The 19,733-nt window shown below is 36.2% G+C and overlaps 1 protein-coding gene across 14 annotated transcripts in view; it reads left to right on the forward strand.

Moving 5' to 3' along the window:
• PAM (peptidylglycine alpha-amidating monooxygenase) overlaps positions 1–19,733 on the forward strand; it is a 303,779-nt gene that overhangs the window by 257,735 nt on the left and 26,311 nt on the right. For 9 of the 14 annotated variants that reach the window (XM_081233252.1, XM_081233262.1, XM_081233263.1 and 6 more), the window contains 2 exons: positions 4,553–4,873; positions 11,974–12,103. In XM_081233252.1, the coding sequence (XP_081089378.1) occupies positions 4,553–4,873; positions 11,974–12,103 (451 nt within the window). The remainder of the gene's footprint in view (positions 1–4,552; positions 4,874–11,973; positions 12,104–19,733) is intronic. The other 5 variants (XM_081233253.1, XM_081233254.1, XM_081233256.1 and 2 more) reach the window with 1 other exon arrangement.

Raw genomic sequence — 19,733 nt, forward strand, 5'->3', positions numbered from 1 at the left:
ACAGAAAAGATAAGGGAACCTGGATCCAGTATAGTGATACTTAGAAGGTGGATCCCTTGGTCAGGCTGTCTCCTTCAAATCCAAGTGCAACATGCTACCAGCTGTGCACCTTAGTACTGTGCCATTAGATTCCTCATCTAAAATGAGGACAGTAAGTGTTTCACAGAGGTTTAATGTGTTCTGTCGTATAAAGCACTCAGTAAAGTGACTTGGTCATGCTGAGCTCTCAAAAAGTACTAGCTGCTATTACTATTATTGTCATTTGTAGTTTATAAAGTACTTCTTTATATGTTATCTCTGTCGAGAGTAAGTAGGGTAATTACACCTCCCAGTTTTTCCAGGATTGTACCAGTTTATGCCTCGTATAAATATTAACAACACCCCTTTCTTTTCTCAAATGTGTCCCAGTTTGGTAATTAAATTATATGGTCTGCTTAGCAGCAGGACCCAGAATAGAATTAGAGAATACTACCCCGAAACACATAGATAGGTTAACTGAGCTGAGGAAAAGGGGTCATAACTGGGAAGTATCTAGGGGACGCAGGTTACCCTCAATCACAAGTCAGTTGCACAAAGGTCGAGCAGCTTTAATACCATTCCAGACAGACTTTTCCATCGAAGGCAGGGGTGAGGGTCTGTTCTGAAGACGAAGGGGTAGTCCTTCAGCATGACAATTATGGGGTGATAAGAATCTCAGGTGAGTACTGGTGGGAGGGAGGGAAAAGGTGACGTTGACAAATCGGCATCTATGAATCAAATGACTTTGTGATTCACTGGTGAGAGAAAAATGAATCTAGTTTTCTGGATTGATTGTCCCAAAACATGGTTTCATCACTGAGAGAGATACCATAAAAAAAATAAAGTATGGGGAGAAGATTAAGAGCCCAGGTTTAGACATGTTGAGTTCAAAATCCCATTGAAATAGACATTCAATCCAAGTGGAAATTTCCAGGTGGCAGTTTTATATACCACTAGGTTCTAGGTTCTAGGAAATCTCCAGAATTTGGAGTCACTTGTCTGAATGTAGCAGCTTAAGCTTTGTGAGTGGCTGAGATCACTTAGTAGGAAGAAGCCTTAGCCAGGGACAATAAAAGTATGCCAGTAATAGACCTCAGAAAACAGGAACGTTCCATATGTTGGGCAGAATAAGAGGAAGCCAAGATGACAGGTGAAGATCTGGAAAGAACAATATTATAAGGAGAGAGGTTCTGAAGGAACCATAAAAGTGCTACCTGCCACCAGTAGGTCAGGATGAAGAGTCTATTGGCTTTGGCAACTAGGAGCTCTTGAGCAACTCATGCAGAAGCCATACAGGAGTGAAGTAGGGAGTGGAAGCAAATGCCTTCGATTTAGGAAGAAAGAGGGTATGAGGAAGGATGAAGCAGCACATAACCCCGCACTGTCCAGTATGGTAGATACTAACCGCATGTGGCTATTTAACTTTGAATATAAATGAATTAAAAGTAAGTAAACTTAAAAGTTAAGTTTCTCAGTCTTACTGGCCACATTACAAATACTCAATAGTCCCATGTGTCTAGGAGCTATCATATTGGCAGCACAGGTATAGACTATTTCCATTATCATAGAAAGCTCTTGTACATGGTGCTGGAACTTGTTAAAGAAAGAGGGAAAATGAAAAAGCTTGAAAGACATACTGTGTCAGAGGAGGGTCTCTTCTCGCCTTCATGACCACTCAAGATAAGCCCAAAGTGAGTGTGTTTATAGCCTGAGTCAAATCTTTGGCAGAGTAATTGTATTAGAAAAGGAAAGAAAAAGGAGATGTGAAAGGCTTTAGAAGGCTCAGGGAGGGCTGGCATCCAGAACACTGGGGTAGGGATAGTTCTTTCTCCAAAAATAGACTGATAAAAAAGAAAAAAAAAAGGAGAGAGAGAAAGTGCAGAAGTGCAGGTACAACCTTCTTTGGCAAAATCAGGAAGCAAATCACAAAGGCAGCCATAATGACTTGTTGAGAAAATAGAGGGCTGTAAACTTAAAGGTGGCTTTTTTCCATTATGAAAATCCCAACACTTCAATACGAAACAGAAACTGATTTTTTAAAATTTTAGGTAAACAATAGATTGAATCGGATGCATGTTGCAACTAGAGTTTATATCTTTGTCGTTAGTAATTATAATAGCTATAATTTAGTGATATCTATTTTATGAAATACACTGGACTGGGCATTTTACATTAACTCTCTTCTTTAAATCCACAAAACAATTTTTAAGGGTAGTTGTCATTATCTATTTTAAAAGGTTAAGTAACTTGCTTAAAGGCACAGAATAGCTATTAAGTGTCAGGGGTTGGATCTGAACACTAGTGTGAAATGCAGACCAGACATTGGGTAATAACAATACAAGGAAAGAGCAGAGTGCTGTAGGTGCACATAGCAGCAATTGTCAAGGAGGCTTCTTGGATGTAAGTGACGCCTAAGTAGCATCTGAAGGTTGAGGAACTGGTTGATTACTAGGGAGAGAATGTCCCAGGAAGAAGAGCAACATCTTCTTAGAGTTGACATTCAAGGAAGTAAAAGCCCAATATGGCTATAATATAAACTGAAAAGAAAAAGAGAATATTGAGAAATGAAACTGGGGTAGAGACCACCCAACTTCCTCTGTTTATATTCTATTCCATCCATTGTACTCAAGGTTAGGTAGATTTCCTCAATCAGGATCTTAATATGACTAAGAAAGACGGTTAACATTTTGGGATTTCATGTATTCCATACACCAGAAGAGGAAAAAAAAAGAAATCTTTCTAGTTTGTGTATAAGAATGTAAGAGATAGCCATCTAGTGGGCTCCTGCATGTAACCTCTAGAAGTGAGATGCTTCTCTGAAGCTGTGTTCTCACAAGGCCAGTGCATTTGTGTGAAGACAAGCCTCTTCCGCTGCTAAATTTTTGTTTTCCTAACCCAGTGATCATTGTAAATGATCATTTCAAAGGAACCGAGTACTCTGTATTTGGTATTTTATCACAGCTTTTAGATTTTTACTGACAAACCTCAATAACTATGCATAGTTCTAAGCCTGTGTTCCTCCGTCAACATTAGCCTAATGTCATGGATTCAAGTTTTAAAATTGTGTTCTTTTTCTGTTCCTGAAATCATCTTGTTTTCATCTTCTATATAAAATGTTTCATTGCACAACAACATATTAAGCTATTTATATTTAGTGTGTGGGGCAGAATTACACAGTAATGTGTTAATTTCTCTTCTGTAAGGCAGAATGCCACTGTGGCCTACCAGAATTGGTTGCATTGTAATTTGCTTTGTTCATTTTACTGATATTGGCCCTAATACTTGCTAATTATTTTCTGATTGAAGATCTCACCTAGGATAAGCTGCTTTCATGGGCAAGAATTGAAAACCTACTTTGAATCATTAAACCAAGATTATAAACATGACAGGATCTCAGCATCATTTTGGAAAGACTTCATATCCCCTTGCACCAATATTTTAATAACATATTCTTTAGTGGAATGTATCCTGGCTAAACCAGTTGTTATTTTTATTTCCTAATGGTCATAAAAAAGATTTTATAAATGTTATCTGATCATGCTATAAATGTAATTAAAACTTAAGCAAAAGGACTCCACAATCATAAGTTTCATTAGCAGCACTTAGTATAGAGTGAGAAAAGGAAGAACTGTGGGTTTCCTTTGGGTTTGGGTTAGAAAAGCAGATTTTATTCCATTGAGAATATACATATTTTCCATTCAGACAGTTGATGTGAATGGATTTGAAGCCATTGATGTAACTGATGAGGATTAAAATGCTTCAGGAGCCTTCCATAGTCATATTTTGTATCTGTTGTAATATTTTATAAATAATTTGTTTTCATGGAATTATATTATCATATCCAAGTTTACTTCTTAGTACAGGAAGACATGAAATACATTTCAGTGATGTCTCATTCCAATGATACTAGTTTGTTAAAATCTCTTTTGCTTGAAACTGATTTAAAAATATTCTTTTCTCACAAAATTATTTTTCTGGAATTTATTCGTTTCTTATTTAAAATAAACAACTGGAGCTACTTACAGTAATACAGTTAACAAAATAATAAAACTTTGGTTTTCCAGTTGCCAAGTGGGTGTTAAGATTTTTTGTGTTTTATAGCACCTGCTCAAAAATATACATTTAATTTTTTGTGGATTACACTTTAATAAGCTTTTAGAAGACAACTTCAAAGGGTTTGCCTGTGAAGATAGCTGTTTTCTGATGTAGCTGTTGATAATATTTTATTTTAGAAAGCTGTTGAACTCTGACTTCCAAATCAATCTAAACTAACCTTGTGAAAACCATTTATTAAAACATGCCCTGCAGTCACATACGCATTATTTTGTTTCTACTATTATGCTAATAGACGTTATTTAGTGTCGTTAGCTCCTGGAAAATCATCTTTTTCTCCCCATGCTTGAACATCTGAGAGCAACCTTCTCTCTCACCTATTATGAGGAATCAGGAGGTGATATTATTTAAGGCACAAAATTTTGTAAATTTTGCAATCTTATCAACTCTCCACCCTTTATCTCTTCTCTTTTTTTCACAGGTGATTTCTATTCACTACTTTCCAAGCTGCTAGGAGAAAGGGAAGATGTTGTTCATGTGCATAAATATAATCCTACAGAAAAGGCAGAATCAGAGTCAGACCTGGTAGCTGAGATTGCAAACGTAGTCCAAAAGAAGGATCTTGGTCAATCTGATGCCAGAGAGAGTGCAGAACATGAGAGGGACAATGCTCTTCTTGTCAGAGACAGAATTCACAAATTCCACAGACTAGCATCTACTTTGAGACCAGCAGAGAGCAGAGTTTTGTCATTACAGCAGCCACTACCCGGTGAAGGCACCTGGGAACCAGAACACACAGGAGGTGCGTTTAGGGCTTCTTTTAAAGAATAAAATGTGAAACGCTACAATCCACATAAGCAAAATCTGAAGGGAATAAAAATTAATTGGTGAGAAAGCTCATCAATGAAAAGGATTTATCATTAGAAAAAACATGACTCATATTTGGGTTGTCATATATCACCTTTGTTTGAGGAGTTTTTCTTTTTGTTTTGGTCCAGTACTATCAATACGTAAATTCAATTTCTGTTCAGTTGATGAGCCAGAATTACTAAGACCCAAAATCTTTGGATCATATTGGGGAGGGTGGCATATGAAATTCAGAGTAACAGATTCTTATGAAATCAACATTCTCCATTTAGTTCAATGGGAATAAACTGAAAATTCAAACCTGATATGTAAAGTCCCGGTGTATGAAATGGTTATACACTACCTTCCTTTAAGGTAATTAAATTCCTCTCAGAGGAATCTTACACTTCCAACATTCTCATCCAATTGACTTGTAAAATGTAACCATTTTTATGACTTTGATTTCTTAAGTTCCATTATCAATTACTATCTTAATTGGAAAGTTGAGTAGTTATATCTGAAGGGACCTCCAGCAAGTCAGTAACTATCAGATTTATCTTTACTTCTAACCAGGATTGGCTTCTGTAATTAGAGGACAATACCTTATTCCCTTCAGGTTTCTGTACTAGCAAGCTATGGATGCCTCATCTTTGTCTTTAATTGTGTTGTGGCTTCTGTGATATTGATTGTGTTTCATGTTACTTGCTAATGTGGAAAGCCAGATAATACAGCATGTGGAGATAATCCCCAAAAAAGTAACGGATATGCATGTATGGCAGCTGTCCATGCGTGGGCTGGAATGGCACAGGCTGCCAGCTTGATGTTTTCAAATACAGCTTTGCAGAAAGCCATAAATTATTCAACACCCAACTGATTTTTATTTATAATTGAAAAAAATTAGGATGCAGTGCCTTTTGCTAACACAGGAGTTTCAAGCATTGTCCATTAGGACTGGCCTAATAGTCTCTATGAGATGTTAAATGGAAGCCAGATTTTTACCTCTTCATATTTAAACAGGGTCAGCCCTGCTCTAACTCCTTCTAAATTTACCTGATAAAACTGTGTTTCTCAAGAGGTGGTCCCTGGACCCTCTTGCATCAGAATCACCTAGGGTGATTATGAAAAATCTAGACTCTTGAATCCTACTGAAGAGCAACTGAATTGACATCTCTGAGTATGGTGTCTAGAAATTTGAAGTTTATCATGCCCCTATCCATTTCATAGAAAGACTGGAGTGTCTGTCTGAATGTCTATATTAAGGATAGTAAATTATAACCCAAACAGCACATAAATATAAAAAGGAAAGGGGCCTCTTTGGTGAGAATACAATTCTATTCAAGCATGAAGTGTTAGAGTTGCATCATGCTTTATTCCATGGCTTGTCTTTATTTTTTTTTTGAAGTATTTATTTTTTATTGAAGTAACATGGTTTATAACATTATTTATGTTTCATGTGTACAACGTTATATTTTTATTTCTGTATACCCTACAGTGTGCTCAGCACCAAAAATTTAGTTTCTAGTTATCTATGACTTGCCTTTATTACTCTTTGATTTGAAATAATATCATGGTCATTTATAGGCATCATAAATGTCAGTGTAGAAATCACAGTTTGACTTAAGGACTTTAGGAATTGTATTCCTAAAACCAACTTAGTTTTTCTGAGAAAGAAATGCTTAAAATACTCAAAATACACTTACTGGCCAAATCTCCTTATACCTTCCAAGGTAGTCAGAATGGCAGTGACCAGGAAAAAAATGTTTCTCCAGGATCTGGTTCAGGAAGTTTCCTTTCATTTTAAGTATGTGGGTGAATGTTACTGAAATAAATAAAGCAATGAGTTACAGAAACATAGAGCACAAATTCTAGTTACAGGAAGAAAATGTGCATGTATTTCCTTTCTGAAATGACTTATTTTAGTGTTACTTCACTGCTCTGATTCAAAACTTAAAAAAAATTAAATGCAAAATAACAAAACTCATATTTAGGTAAGCTATTTCTAAAAGTCTTTTCAATTTTCTTTCACTGTTTACCATAACACTATCTAATATCTAACTTTAATTAAAGAAAAGCACTTAATAAATGCTATAATATGTTAACAATAATTATGATTATAATTGCTACCATTAATGTCAGGTTGGACTAAGATTTCAAAAGTTTAAATACCAAAGTAGTAGAACTAAATATTAATTATTTTAGCTTAAGTAGCATCCATGAGAGAATTTTCTTGCAATGTGTAGGAAAGCTGCAAAAATTGGCACTCTGAGTTGATAAATTGAGAAAATGACTTGGCACTGTTCTATCATAATGGGAGTTTGTGGCTCTTCAAATCGCTGATCACTTACATTGATCTGCCTTGATGTTTTCCTGTAATATATGATGTACAGTGTGAAAATATGCAACCTGGTAAATTGAGAGGCAAATGCACTCCTTTTTACACTTAACATAGTTTGGTTTCTACCATTAGTTTGACGTCTATATTGAGACAGCATTAATAGAGTAGAAAGAAGATCATAGCCTTTATTCTAGTTGCCTTCTGGAAAAGTCCTAGGTTTGAAATTATGTTTTTTCTCAACTTTGTCTGTTAGTCCTTATGTACACAGATAAATGAAAATGCCCTTTTAAATGCTTATTAATAATTTCATATGAAAGCAGCATTGATTACTAACATTAATCTTTCCTGGAAAGGTGTAATTCATTAATCCTCTTAGTGATTTATTGATACAATTTTAATAGTAATGTTTAATTTTTTTTTGAAAGTAGTAACTTTTTTTCTAAATATATGGTGGAATATGAGGCTGCACAATTACCTTTATTTATAATGAATACAAAGATTCTTCTGAAATAATCCTATTATTTGACATGTGAATTTAGAGCAGCTGACACTGGGAGTTGGCTTGCCCAAGGTCACATGTAAGAAATTTGTATTTAATTTTCAAATTAAAACTGTAAGTCTACAACATTAGTCATATACTGAATTACTTCTTAGATAAAAACTAAGAGGGATCTGAACTCAAATTTTTAACTTTTCCATGATTGAAAATGTTAAGTTAGAACCCAAATATATTTTGTCATATAATTTTTAATAAGGATTTGAAATATTTGTAATTGAGGATTAGGAAATAATCACCCTTGCTATTGATGACTGAAGTCTTGCCCAAGCCTGTATTTCCTTTTTTATGAATAGAGAAAATAACCTGGGATGAGCCAGTCCTGTTATAGCATTCTGTGATTCTCTTATAAAGGTGGGCAGGGGGCTTCCCTGGTGGCACAGTGGTTGAGAGTCCGCCTGCCGATGCAGGGGACACGGGTTCGTGCCCCAGTCCGGGAAGATCCCACATGCCGCGGAGTGGCTGGGCCCGTGAGCCGTGGCCGCTGAGCCTGCGCTCCCAGAGCCTGTGCTCCGCAATGGGAGAGGCCACAACAGTGAGAGGCCTGCGTACCGCCAAAAAAAAAAAGGGATTGGGAAAGCATCAGTATTTATTCCATATCCATACAGCACTAGTTCTCAATGACTGCTTTGTTCTTGATCATTTAATCTTAAAGAGAACAGCCTTTTTGATTTTAACATCTTTATTGGAGTATAATTGCTTTACAATGGTGTGTTAGTTTCTGCTTTATAACAAAGTGACTCCTATACATATACATATGTTCCCATATCAAAGAGAACAGCCTTTAACTGCCTAATAATGAAAAACATGACACTGGAAGCAAAAACATCAATTAACTGAGGTAGTGTTCACAGAAGAGTTTTCCTTTAACTATTTTAGAATTTGTAATTAACAGAGAGACCTAGGTTTTGAGGTCCTGAAAGTTTTGAGGTCTTGGCTGGGTAATCTTAATAAATGTACAATGATATTTTTAAATGAAATTAAAAATAATTTAATATAATTTCTCTGAATGTTCTTGCCGTGCACAAAATAGTTCTTTGCACTGACAAAAAGAGCAAGGTTTCTTACAGTGTTAACCCTCTTATATATTTCCTCACATATCACCTTTGCTGTTTTGAAAATTTACCAAAAGTATATAAATATGTTCTAGATATTTACACTGCTTTTTCTTCTTGAAAATTCCCAACCAAAAGGGATTCTTATAAGTGACAAAATAGGCTAATGAGCCATTAGGCAGTGCTTTTTGAGTGTTTACCAATCTAAGATCAATGATAATTAGGGTTATTCACAGCCAGGTTAAGGTTCTTTATACAGTATTTCCAATATTTTATGAAATCCACATTTGAAGCCAGAATAGTGTATTTATTGATATTTGGGACATTGCATATTTCTATCAGAATTAATATCTCTGAATCTTCATGAGCACCTTGCATCCAGTACCTGTTGGTGGACCACTGAATAGAAAAGTTCCAGGAAACCTGACATTTGTTTATTGTCTTTAATGAAAATAATTAGCCAATTTGCATTTTTTTTTAGTCTCTTCACGGTAGCTTCAGCACAATACTAGGGGTAAAAAGAGGTAGTACAAGTGAACTAAAAGATTATAAGGGTGTTTAAATGCTAGTTGACAACATAAGCAAGTAGAGACTGGAGCATAGAGTTCAATTTAGTGCATTTTTTTGGCCATTACAGTGGGCCAGGCCCTGTGCAAGACTTAGTGACAAAACAGTGACTAAGACATGATCCTTGCCCTCACAAAATTCCATCTAGTTGTAGTAGTGCTGGGCTCTGAGAAGCTGATGAAAGCGACTAAATATCTATATTGTTATGAGGTTCAAGTCTCCCTTGGAGCCCATCCAGAATCTTCAGGAGCTGCTGAATGAGTACAGAATGACCACCGAAAAGACAAGCTGTAACTGAGATGAGAATGAATGAAGTACAACCTGAGATTCAAGGAACTTAAAATAATTTGAAACATTTTCTTTGGGGAATCCATCCATACATCTCTAATTATAATACTTATACCCTGCTTCCTGAGTTCACTTTCAGAAACACAGTTTTTTTCATGTCACCCCATGCTTGAAAACCTTCAGTGGTTCCCAGTCGCCTATATTCACAATTTGCATCCTTTTCTCCTATTATGATAGATAATAAGCATGATAGATGATGAATGCTATTCATCCTAGCAGCCCCATTTACATCCACTGCTGTGCAAATTTAGGCACACCAGTTATTACTCTGCCCCCCTTCTCCCCAACTCAGGAAGACATAGCAAAACACACATGAGTGAGAATGACATTCTCACCTGCTCTAATATATTTCAAAAGTAAATTATTCCCAAGCTTTGTGCTTTACTGCTATTAATAAAGTACTTGCAGCACACCTCAAAATTAATCACAGTATAGATCAAGACACCACAGCTCAGAACAACATTCATTAATTCATCGTTAAATCCATACCTTCATGTGCTCTACAAATGTATATTTTCCAGTCTAAACTAGATCTTGGGGTCTGTTAATCCTGCCTGTCACTCTCATACCCCCTCCTGACATACACAGATATCCTTAAAGACATACAAATTACTTAAAGATCTTGAAACACATTCTGCAATTATAATCATCCTCACTTCCCATCTTTCTGACTGAAATATTCTCTGCCTACTTCTATATTCAATAAACTTTAAGTTAGAACACCTACCCTCTCCCAGCCAAGCCTCAGGAAGGATTATGGGCCCTTTCCTGTGTTCGTGCACTGTACTGTGTCATAAATATTTGCTTTCTGTTTTTTGTTTGTTTGTTTGTTTTTTGGTTATTTGGGTTTTTTTTTTTCCATTTTATCCTATGAGTCCCTCTAGGACCAAAACCATGCTTTATTTCTTTGTGTCCCCAGAATCTAACATAACACCGTATATAGACAATACACTTAGGGAATATTTGTTGAATATGCTTCAGCAAAGGTTGTAGACACAGCTGTTCCAGGCATCCTGTTGATTGTGCTGTTACTAATTTTTGTTTTAAAAAATTAAATGAGCAAAGGTAAGAATATTTTGAGTGAAAAGTTACTGTTGCCTGTTGTATAGTTGAGAGAATTATTTTAAAGTGTTTACTCTCACACCAGCATGCTCTCAGGCTTTCAGAAGCTGACTGTACAAGCCCTGTGTTTCCCTTTCTTCCTCCAGTCTTTAATGTTTATCTTTGAGGATTTCACTGCATGTTGCCACATCCTCCAGAGTATGGGAAGGAGAAAGGAGACTCAAATTGCTGCTTTTTTTACTTCTCAGCATCTCTGTTGAAGCATTTCAGAGGGAAAGAAATATTGACACTGATACAAAGGATTTCACAGCATCTTCATAACTTTATATCCTCAGTTAATATAGCTACTCTGTACATGGTACCTCTTTATTCATGAGCATTTTTATAAAAGGGGTTAACAATTGAACCTAGGTATTCTCTAAGTATAAATGTATTCTGATCAGAAGTGAGAGTGATTGTAAATCACTCAGTCATAGAGTTCCTGTTATTTTTTCCTTTCTCGTGTTAGGAAACAGTGAAATATAAGCAGTGAAAGAATATCTCTCCATTCCCATTGTTATAGGAACACTAAAGTTAGGTGAAATGAGATTGGTATCTTACATAGTTCCTTGTACAAGGTATTATCAATGATGGTTTATTATAGGGTCTAATGTATTCTGAACATCCACAATTTACACAGAAGTTAGATGAGAAAGACACACACACAGACACACACACAGAAACGGGCTTATTGCCCAAGAATACTATTTATTTACAACATTTAAAAGCTTTGTATTAAAATGATGCCATCCATGTTGCCATATTTTTCAAAGATACTAATTTAAAGTAAGAATCTTGTTAAGAAGACAGTCTCAAATTTGCTCCTTAATGACTTAAGGATAAACTGGTTTTACGAGGCATCTTATCAACAGGAAAAGAGCATATCCCCAAACAAGTTCACAGTCACTTACTTTATTCATAGCTCAGGAGGCTCCTTAGCATGTGCCTGTGGTATATTTTATGTAGAGCATGGCTTGATTTTTTTTCTTTGCATCTAGTGACATTACTGCATGAACTTCTTATAATCATTGTGAATCTTCATGAGGTTATACTAGCTTTCTTTTTTACACTAAATGTATGGATTTATCTTTTAGATTTCCATGTAGAAGAGGCACTGGATTGGCCTGGAGTATACTTGTTACCAGGCCAGGTGTCTGGGATGGCTCTGGACCCTACGAATAATCTGGTGATTTTCCACAGAGGTGACCGTGTCTGGGATGGAAAGTAAGTAATAATTTTTCCTTGAAGGAGTAAACGAAGATAAAAATAGCATGCATTGCTTTTCATTAAACTAAGAATAATGGTGAGAGAACTATCAAGGTTTTCTTTGAACTTGATTTTTGTGAGCAAAACATATTTGTTCTTTTAGTATATGACTGTGACACATAGAAAAGAGAAAGTCTTGTGCATTTGAAAACAATTAAGGTAGTTTCACAAACTAGTTTATGGAAAGAAGGCAATAACAGTCTGTGATTCTGCCTACTTAGCATTTTGCTCTGTCCCCCTTGAAGCTACCTTCACATTCCTAAGGAAAGTAACATTAAAGGCAGTTAAGACAGTACATAGCTGAGGCATTTCAAGACTTCAGAAAAAGTGCATCATGATCAATGATCAACAAAGAAAATTATTAGATGACTACAATAAAGCACTTCATTATTTCCATGTACTGGGTACAGAACCATATTGAGGCCATTGGACTCTCCCTTTCCATCAGACTGCTCCCTGGCATGATAACAGTGCCTTCTGGAGATTGTAGTTAGAGCAGCTTGGCCACCATATTATAGAAATAGTCAGTACCTTGGCCTTCACATTTCCATACAGATTAATTTTATTACTCAAATTTGCATTTTTCATGAGCACCAAAAACTTAAGAATAACAAGACTTAAGAATAACACTAAGACTAATATCCCGCTTTTCCCTCTGGGTTTCTCTTTCCAACCTTTTATTCTATCTTCCACTATCATCTTATAGGGAGTTTTGGTTAAAAAGTCTAACATTCATTGAGTGTTTACTGTGCTCCTGTGACTGTTCTGTTTACATAAATTACCTCACAACATTTAGGCACTGTTATCATCATTCACGTTTTACAGGTGAAGAAACCAAGAGAAAGTAAGTGTTCTGCCCCAGACCTCACAGTTAGCCTGGCAAAGTCAGGCTTCAGTTCCTTTCCATCTGACTCCAGAGTTGGCCCACTTACCCAGTTTGTTATACTTACTGCCTTTTAGAGGATTACGAGCACATTTACATGATTGTATTTTTAAAAGCTTATTCCAAAATTTAGCAGGTTATCTTAATTCTCCTGAGTAATGAATACCCATTTATTCATGTGTTTTATCACAAATTTACATATGAAGGTAAATTTTTTAATATCTTATGAATTAAGTGTAATGAATCTCTCCTTTCAAGTGTACAACTGTAGGGTTTCATTTGGAAAATGGAGGATCCACATGTACAGTTCAATTGTTTTCTTCCTCCATTTTCAGAGATGCTGATTAAACTTAGGCTAAACCTGCTCTGTCACATACACATGTATGTAGTTTTCTTTGTGTAGTTGAAGATGGAATTCAATTAGCATTTCAAAATAGATTGATAGCTTTGTTACTGTTTAATTGTCCTTTCCAATTGTCACACTCAAAAATGGAACCTGAGAAAGAGATCACTTCAGAGTTCAAAGCCTTCGAACTCAGCATCCCTATTCATACATCTCTGTTACATCGTCTTAGTCCTTATTGAACATCTAATGATATTTTCACAAGTGCTTTCAAAAGCAAACTGTTACTATTCATTGTAGCATATTCTTCATTTTAATGAATATTGCTACATTTTCCGCATGGATTTCTAGCCACATTTTACCAGATTAGAAAATTACAGCATCATTTTCTCCCATTGATACTGTTTCAGCTGGCTAAAGCTAAATCGGACAAAGTCCAATTCTCCATTTTAATATGATATTCATTCCAAGTGAACAGCAGAAGCTGGAATAGTTTAATAGAAAAAAAAGGGGGGGATCAGTAAAGGCCAGCTTGGGGTAGATGACACAAGACTGTGAAACAAGAGCCACATAAGAACATTTTCTGAGACATATATGGCCGTCCTAGCTGAAGACCTGCTTTTTCCTGGCATCTTGCTTTCATCTAGATAACCAGCATCATGTGTAAATAGATTCCAGTTCCATTGCCAAAGCCCCGGTGTGTTTACCCCGATAAATGGCACTGACAAAGGGCCAAAAATGCAAGACTTCTTCAGGGCAGGCGTGCTGATTTAACTCATTGAATCTGTTTCTTCTTTCTTCTTCTTCTTTATCTTTCAGGTGTAAGAATATTTGTTATCTCTCTTTCCTTCTGCCTCTCTTGTATTTCCTGTTGGCCTCTAGCAGCCTTTGCAATCCACGGTTGTGAGGAAGTTCTCTTCTGGCACTCAGATCTCTGCTTTTAACACTGTCTGCTTTATTATTCACAAAGGGAATAAGAAGTGGATTACTCTGTTAGTTATTTTGTAGGAAAACAGATTCGGATGTGTCGGCCCTGCTCGTTGAACGGCCATACATGACCATCCTTCCTACATGTATAAGTTGCATTATATAGAATAGACAATGTACATAATTTTTCTTTTTCCTCATTGACTATCCAAGGACTATACAAAGAAAAAGACAGCACTTTCCAGAAGAATTTATTATGTGCTAGTGAGAGACAATGGAAATTAAAAATGGGGTGGAAATTGCATTCTTGTTGCTACCACTGTTTGGATAGAAAGATGAGAAATCCTATATTAGTTTTCCTCAAAATCTTTCCCATCCTGATACTTCTCATGTTCACAAAATCATAAGTTCCATAAGGCTAGAGCTTGCTCTAAATCAAATCTTAGTAGTCTATATCCCCTAATTTTTTGTAGTTGATCATTCTTTAAGTATCAGACAGTGCTTGGAGTTAATAATAATCCCTAATTAATACTCAGTACTCAAAGCTCTTTTGATATCATCACAAAAACTGTCTTTATAAGTAGTATTACTCTTCATTTCTACCTGATAGCCTTGATCAACTCTTACTTTTCTACTTAATCATGCTAAATAAGCATAGCAACAAAATAGTAATAATAGTAGTAGTAGTAATAATAATGATAATGATGATGATGATAAAACACTTACCCTCCTGAAAGATGACTGTCAACTCCCTTTCTCAATTTGATTTCCATTTTCTTCCCTGTCAGTATGGCTACTTTAAGATGCATCTTCTAGCTAAAATAGGAAATGCCTATTACCAGCAGGGTGTAATGAAACTTTAAAGAGCCTCTTGTCTGCCCTGGTGCTCGGGCAGCATGGCAGCTAGAGCTCTTTAAATGCCTCCCAGCAGGAGCTGGGTAGCTCCTGCCTCAGTAACAGCTGCCCCTCCGTCTCTGTCAAAATCACCACCATTGTCAGAGGCTTGCTTCTTGGCCTTTCTTTTATTTATCTCAGCTTTGGCTGAGTTTCTACTGTGCAGGCCTCACATCACATACCCTCTTAAGTAAACCATGGGTTTTATCCCTAATTTTTAGGTGCTAAAAGGTGTTTCCATTATACCACTTGTCATTTCTTCACATGGAGTTGGAAGGGATTTTGGAAGTTGTATTACTTGGAATTCTTTCTGTAACGAATAAGGGAGAAAACCAACACAAACTAGCTTAGGAAAAGAAATTTATTAGTTTGTACAAATAAAAACTTTAAGGGTATGGTAGCTCAAACGACACCACCAGCACCTATTTAACACATTTTCTCCTGGTTGGCTCCATTCTTAGACCCTGATTGATCTTCCTCCCCACTTGCAGCTTCAGAATTATAGAAGAGGTAGTCTATTTCCCTGATGTAGGCCAACAGGAGATCCTTAAATGGAGACTTTCAGTGTTCTAAAACACTGTCAGTGTTCTCCCTGACTTTAGGTCATATTTCTTGCATCCTAAACCAGTCACTGTGGGCAGAGGAATGAAATCCACTCTTTGGCTTAGCCTAACTTTTTGTTCTATTCTTGGAATGTGAGAGTAGAGTTGACATTATCAAAAGCAAGTGGACTGAGAGTGAGGCTCAGAATGTTGGGTCAACTAAAGAAAAACTGAGGTTTCATTAGCACAAAATGGGGCAGTAGACACTGGGCACCCAGAAGAGCAAATGTCCACCAGAAGCTCATCTCCAGCTTCCTGCTGGGACATCTCTAAACAAAATCTTCCATAGTCATGTGGAGCTTGAACTCTCAGTGCCAACAAATGCCCTAGATATGAGACATACTTTCCAGTTATGGGACTCTAGATATCTAGATGTCATAAAGTTCTTCATTATGTTAAACTCACATCTGTGTCCTGTAACTTCACCTTCATGACAGCCAAATGCAAAGTGAATTTACTTCCATTTATTCATGACAGTTATTTGCATATTTAAAGAAAGTCTTATCTTCTCCAGACTAAATATCCCCCAGGCCCTCAGCCAGTCTTCATACTGACATGATACTTTCATCTGAAGGTGCTCTGGTTTCTCAGTCCTTTAAAGTGTTTGGTTGAGAAGTGGCCACAATACCTCATGTGTTAGCTGATCAGCAATGCAATTACTTTCCTTGGTGTGTATTCTAGATATCTATTAGTGTAAAAGGGTTCTATTCACTTTTCTTCAGCAGTCATATCTTGTGTTGCCTTGTTACTCTGTGTTGAGTTTGTAATCTACTAGAATCTCCAGATATACTTCCTGAAATTGTGCTGAAGTTTTTACTGGAAATTTATACTTATGCAGTGCTTTAAAAACACTGAATTCAGGATTTTATTCCAATTCCATTTCACTTCACTAGGTTTAGCACTGCTTCAATTTACAGATATTATTTTATTCTTAATTAACCAGAGAATGAGCTGTCCCTTCCAGCCTGGTATGAGGCCTGTGTGATTAGCTTGCCTTTCACATCTTTATACATGTTGTTTATAAAATTTGCATAGTTGAATGATTGGTTTAGCAAGTTTTGTCCTTAGAGGTGTGGTCTTCTGGGAATCTTCTCCCACTTGCCCTCCAAATAATTTGTTCACAAACCACCTCTTCATCAATGTTTTATGGAACCTTGTGAGGTTCTATTGTTTCAGAAATCTATCTGCTTTCTAACTTTCATAAAAATCAGTTCAAGATTTGCCTCCCTAGTTTTCTGGAGTTCAGTTAAGATATATCTGCTTGAGGTCCTGCTTCTGTATCTGCAAATTCTTTCATACCTTAAGAATTAACTGGGTCTGGAAAATTGAACTCAAAATGACTGAGTGGTACCTTAGTATCTTCACATCTGAGAGAAAATTGTAAGGAGTTCTACAAAAAGAATGTTTCCATAGTCTACCCTTTTCTCTCATGTTGCCATTTCCAGTTTGACTCAAGCCATTTTCTTCCAGTTTTATGCCACTTTCTCTGATTCTTCTTGGCTATGTGACTATTCTTCCTATCTCTTCTACATCTACAAATTAAATTTGACAACTGGAGGGGAGATTCTCCAGTCCAGTGAGGTCAATCCTAGTAAGAGAAAACCACATGTTTTTGAAGACAGGAGACCTGGGTTTGAATCTTGGTTACCATCTCCTACCTTTGAAACCTGCATCAAGACATTTGAACTCCCTGACTCTGTTCCCTAGTCCAAAAAAATGAAGACATTAAAAAGTGCCTCACTCTGTTGAGTAACAAAAAGCACTTTGTTAAGTGACTCATTCCCAGTGGCCTTATTGACCGAACAGAGCCCAGTGCTGTGATACCTAGTTCTTTGTTCTTTTCATCCCTATTTGAGATGTCTCTAGTGCTAGGTCTATCAGGACACTAAATAGTCATACTGGTTTATTTTCCCACCTTTTTTCTTCCTCATAGGAATTTTTCTATGTGTATATATTCAGAAGTAAGTGTTTTTAACATAGTATTAAATTATATTCCATTTAAAGTCTTTGGTCTTATTATGGTATGTCTTTGCTTTCCTAATGTTGAGGGTACATTTCCACTTATTTTCTCACTTGAAAACCTATGGTCCTTTCTCCAGCCTCTTAATTTATATAATTACAACATTATATTTTACTTCTCTCTTCAGTTGCTATTATTTATTTTGCATTTCCTTAATTTTGATTGATGGCACAGAAGTTTATTTTCTCCCTATTCTAGTTCTTTTGTGTGAGAATATTGCAAAGCATTTCTTTTCAGCCTTATCTAAGCTGTTTGATTAGCTGCTAATGTGCAAAATCATTAATGGGGGATTCAAATTGCTAAAATAAAGAACTGATGAATTCCAGCCCACAGGCCGCAGTTCGGTCTTTTCCGCTGAGTGCTTTTTCAGAGAAGCAAACAGAAATCAGCAGTGCTCCAGGCACTATGTGAAATGTGCAGGGTATTATTATATCCTGTAAAAAGTTAAATGTGGTTGAAATAAAGACCTCTCTGCAGCATATAATGCAGGGTAGCTGCTTTCGAACACTAAATAAGCAGTTTGCTATAGCAGCAGTGTATCCAGCTCTATAATCTGTCATCTGTTTGTGAACTGTTAGAGCGTTACTTTCCTTTGAATTAGAAGAGAGTTTATAAATTACTTTATTTGGCAGATTTAATGTGAGTGTGTGTGTGTGTGTGTGTGTGTGTGTGTGTGATTTTCCCATTTCAGAAAAACATCAATTCCTTTTATTACTTGCCCTGTGTAACTGCCAGGGGCCAGCTGTTAGTTGCATGAGGCTCCAGTGATCCCAAGTGAAAGGATTAGGACTCATCAACCAATCCACTGAGGGACTGAATGTCCCTTGATGCTGCCAGTTTAAACATATAGACACCTGGTAAATGGTATCACAGAAGATTTTCAGTGAAACGGTTGGGCCTATTGTGTTGTGGTTAATTCCTTAAAGCTATGGTCTTTCTAAGAATTCTAGAATGTTATTATTTGTTATTTATGTTACTGAAGTAAATTAGTATATTCAAATGATGCTAATATCAGTAAATTCAAGAACTTGCCTAATCACTGAGATCCTTAATGGATACAGGGGAAGTGTAGTAATACTATGACTGATAATCATAGAGCCAAATACCATAGGAAAAGTCATTAGTCTAAAGCATCACATAAAATGCCCTCTGTACAGGCTAATGACATGGGAGTAATTTGTGACAATAATTAAAAATACACTAAAAAAAATCATATTATTAGTTGTTACATTGTAATGAGATACTAAGAAAAAAATCTTGATAAGTTGAGAGATCTGATATTTTCTGTGTATCCAAAGTTTTATTATAAAAATCTGATTTATTTACTCTGTAGCTTATTTACTTTGTTACTTATTTTTCTTTTGGCTCTTTCATTTGCTATTTCACAATTTATTATAACGTCACCAAAAAATGGTTAATAAAATAAAAGAGTATGATCCTCAAATTAGTTAATTTTGCTATTTTTCCCACCATTAGAAATCTGACATTTCTAGATTGTGAGTATAGATGCCCACACACAATTTAGGTTTGTGACAGCAAAATACCAACTACTTGATACATTTTTTTCTGTATTCATGAGCAGTGCAGAACAGTACCATTGATAAAGGATGTTTTCACTTACCTACGCATCAGCTACAACATTTCATTCGATCTGACTAGCATTAGGACTGTGAGTCGGGATTTATTTATGTTTCTTCCTTGACATAGCTTGTTTTCTTGGAAGCCAAGCTCAATATCGCAGGTTCTTGACTTTGAGCTTACATGGCTGCCAGAGAGTAATTTAAACTAGAGTTGGCATTTTAGAATATTTAAGTGTCTGGAGAAATAAGCTGAAGCTATAAAAAACATGATTTAAATTAGAGGAGGTCAACATATGCTCCTGAACATGGGGGTGGGGAGATCTACTTTCTCTCCATCAT

This window comes from Mesoplodon bidens (genome assembly GCF_964165515.1).
Source record: "Mesoplodon bidens genome assembly, chromosome: 4".
NCBI lineage: Eukaryota > Metazoa > Chordata > Mammalia > Artiodactyla > Ziphiidae > Mesoplodon > Mesoplodon bidens.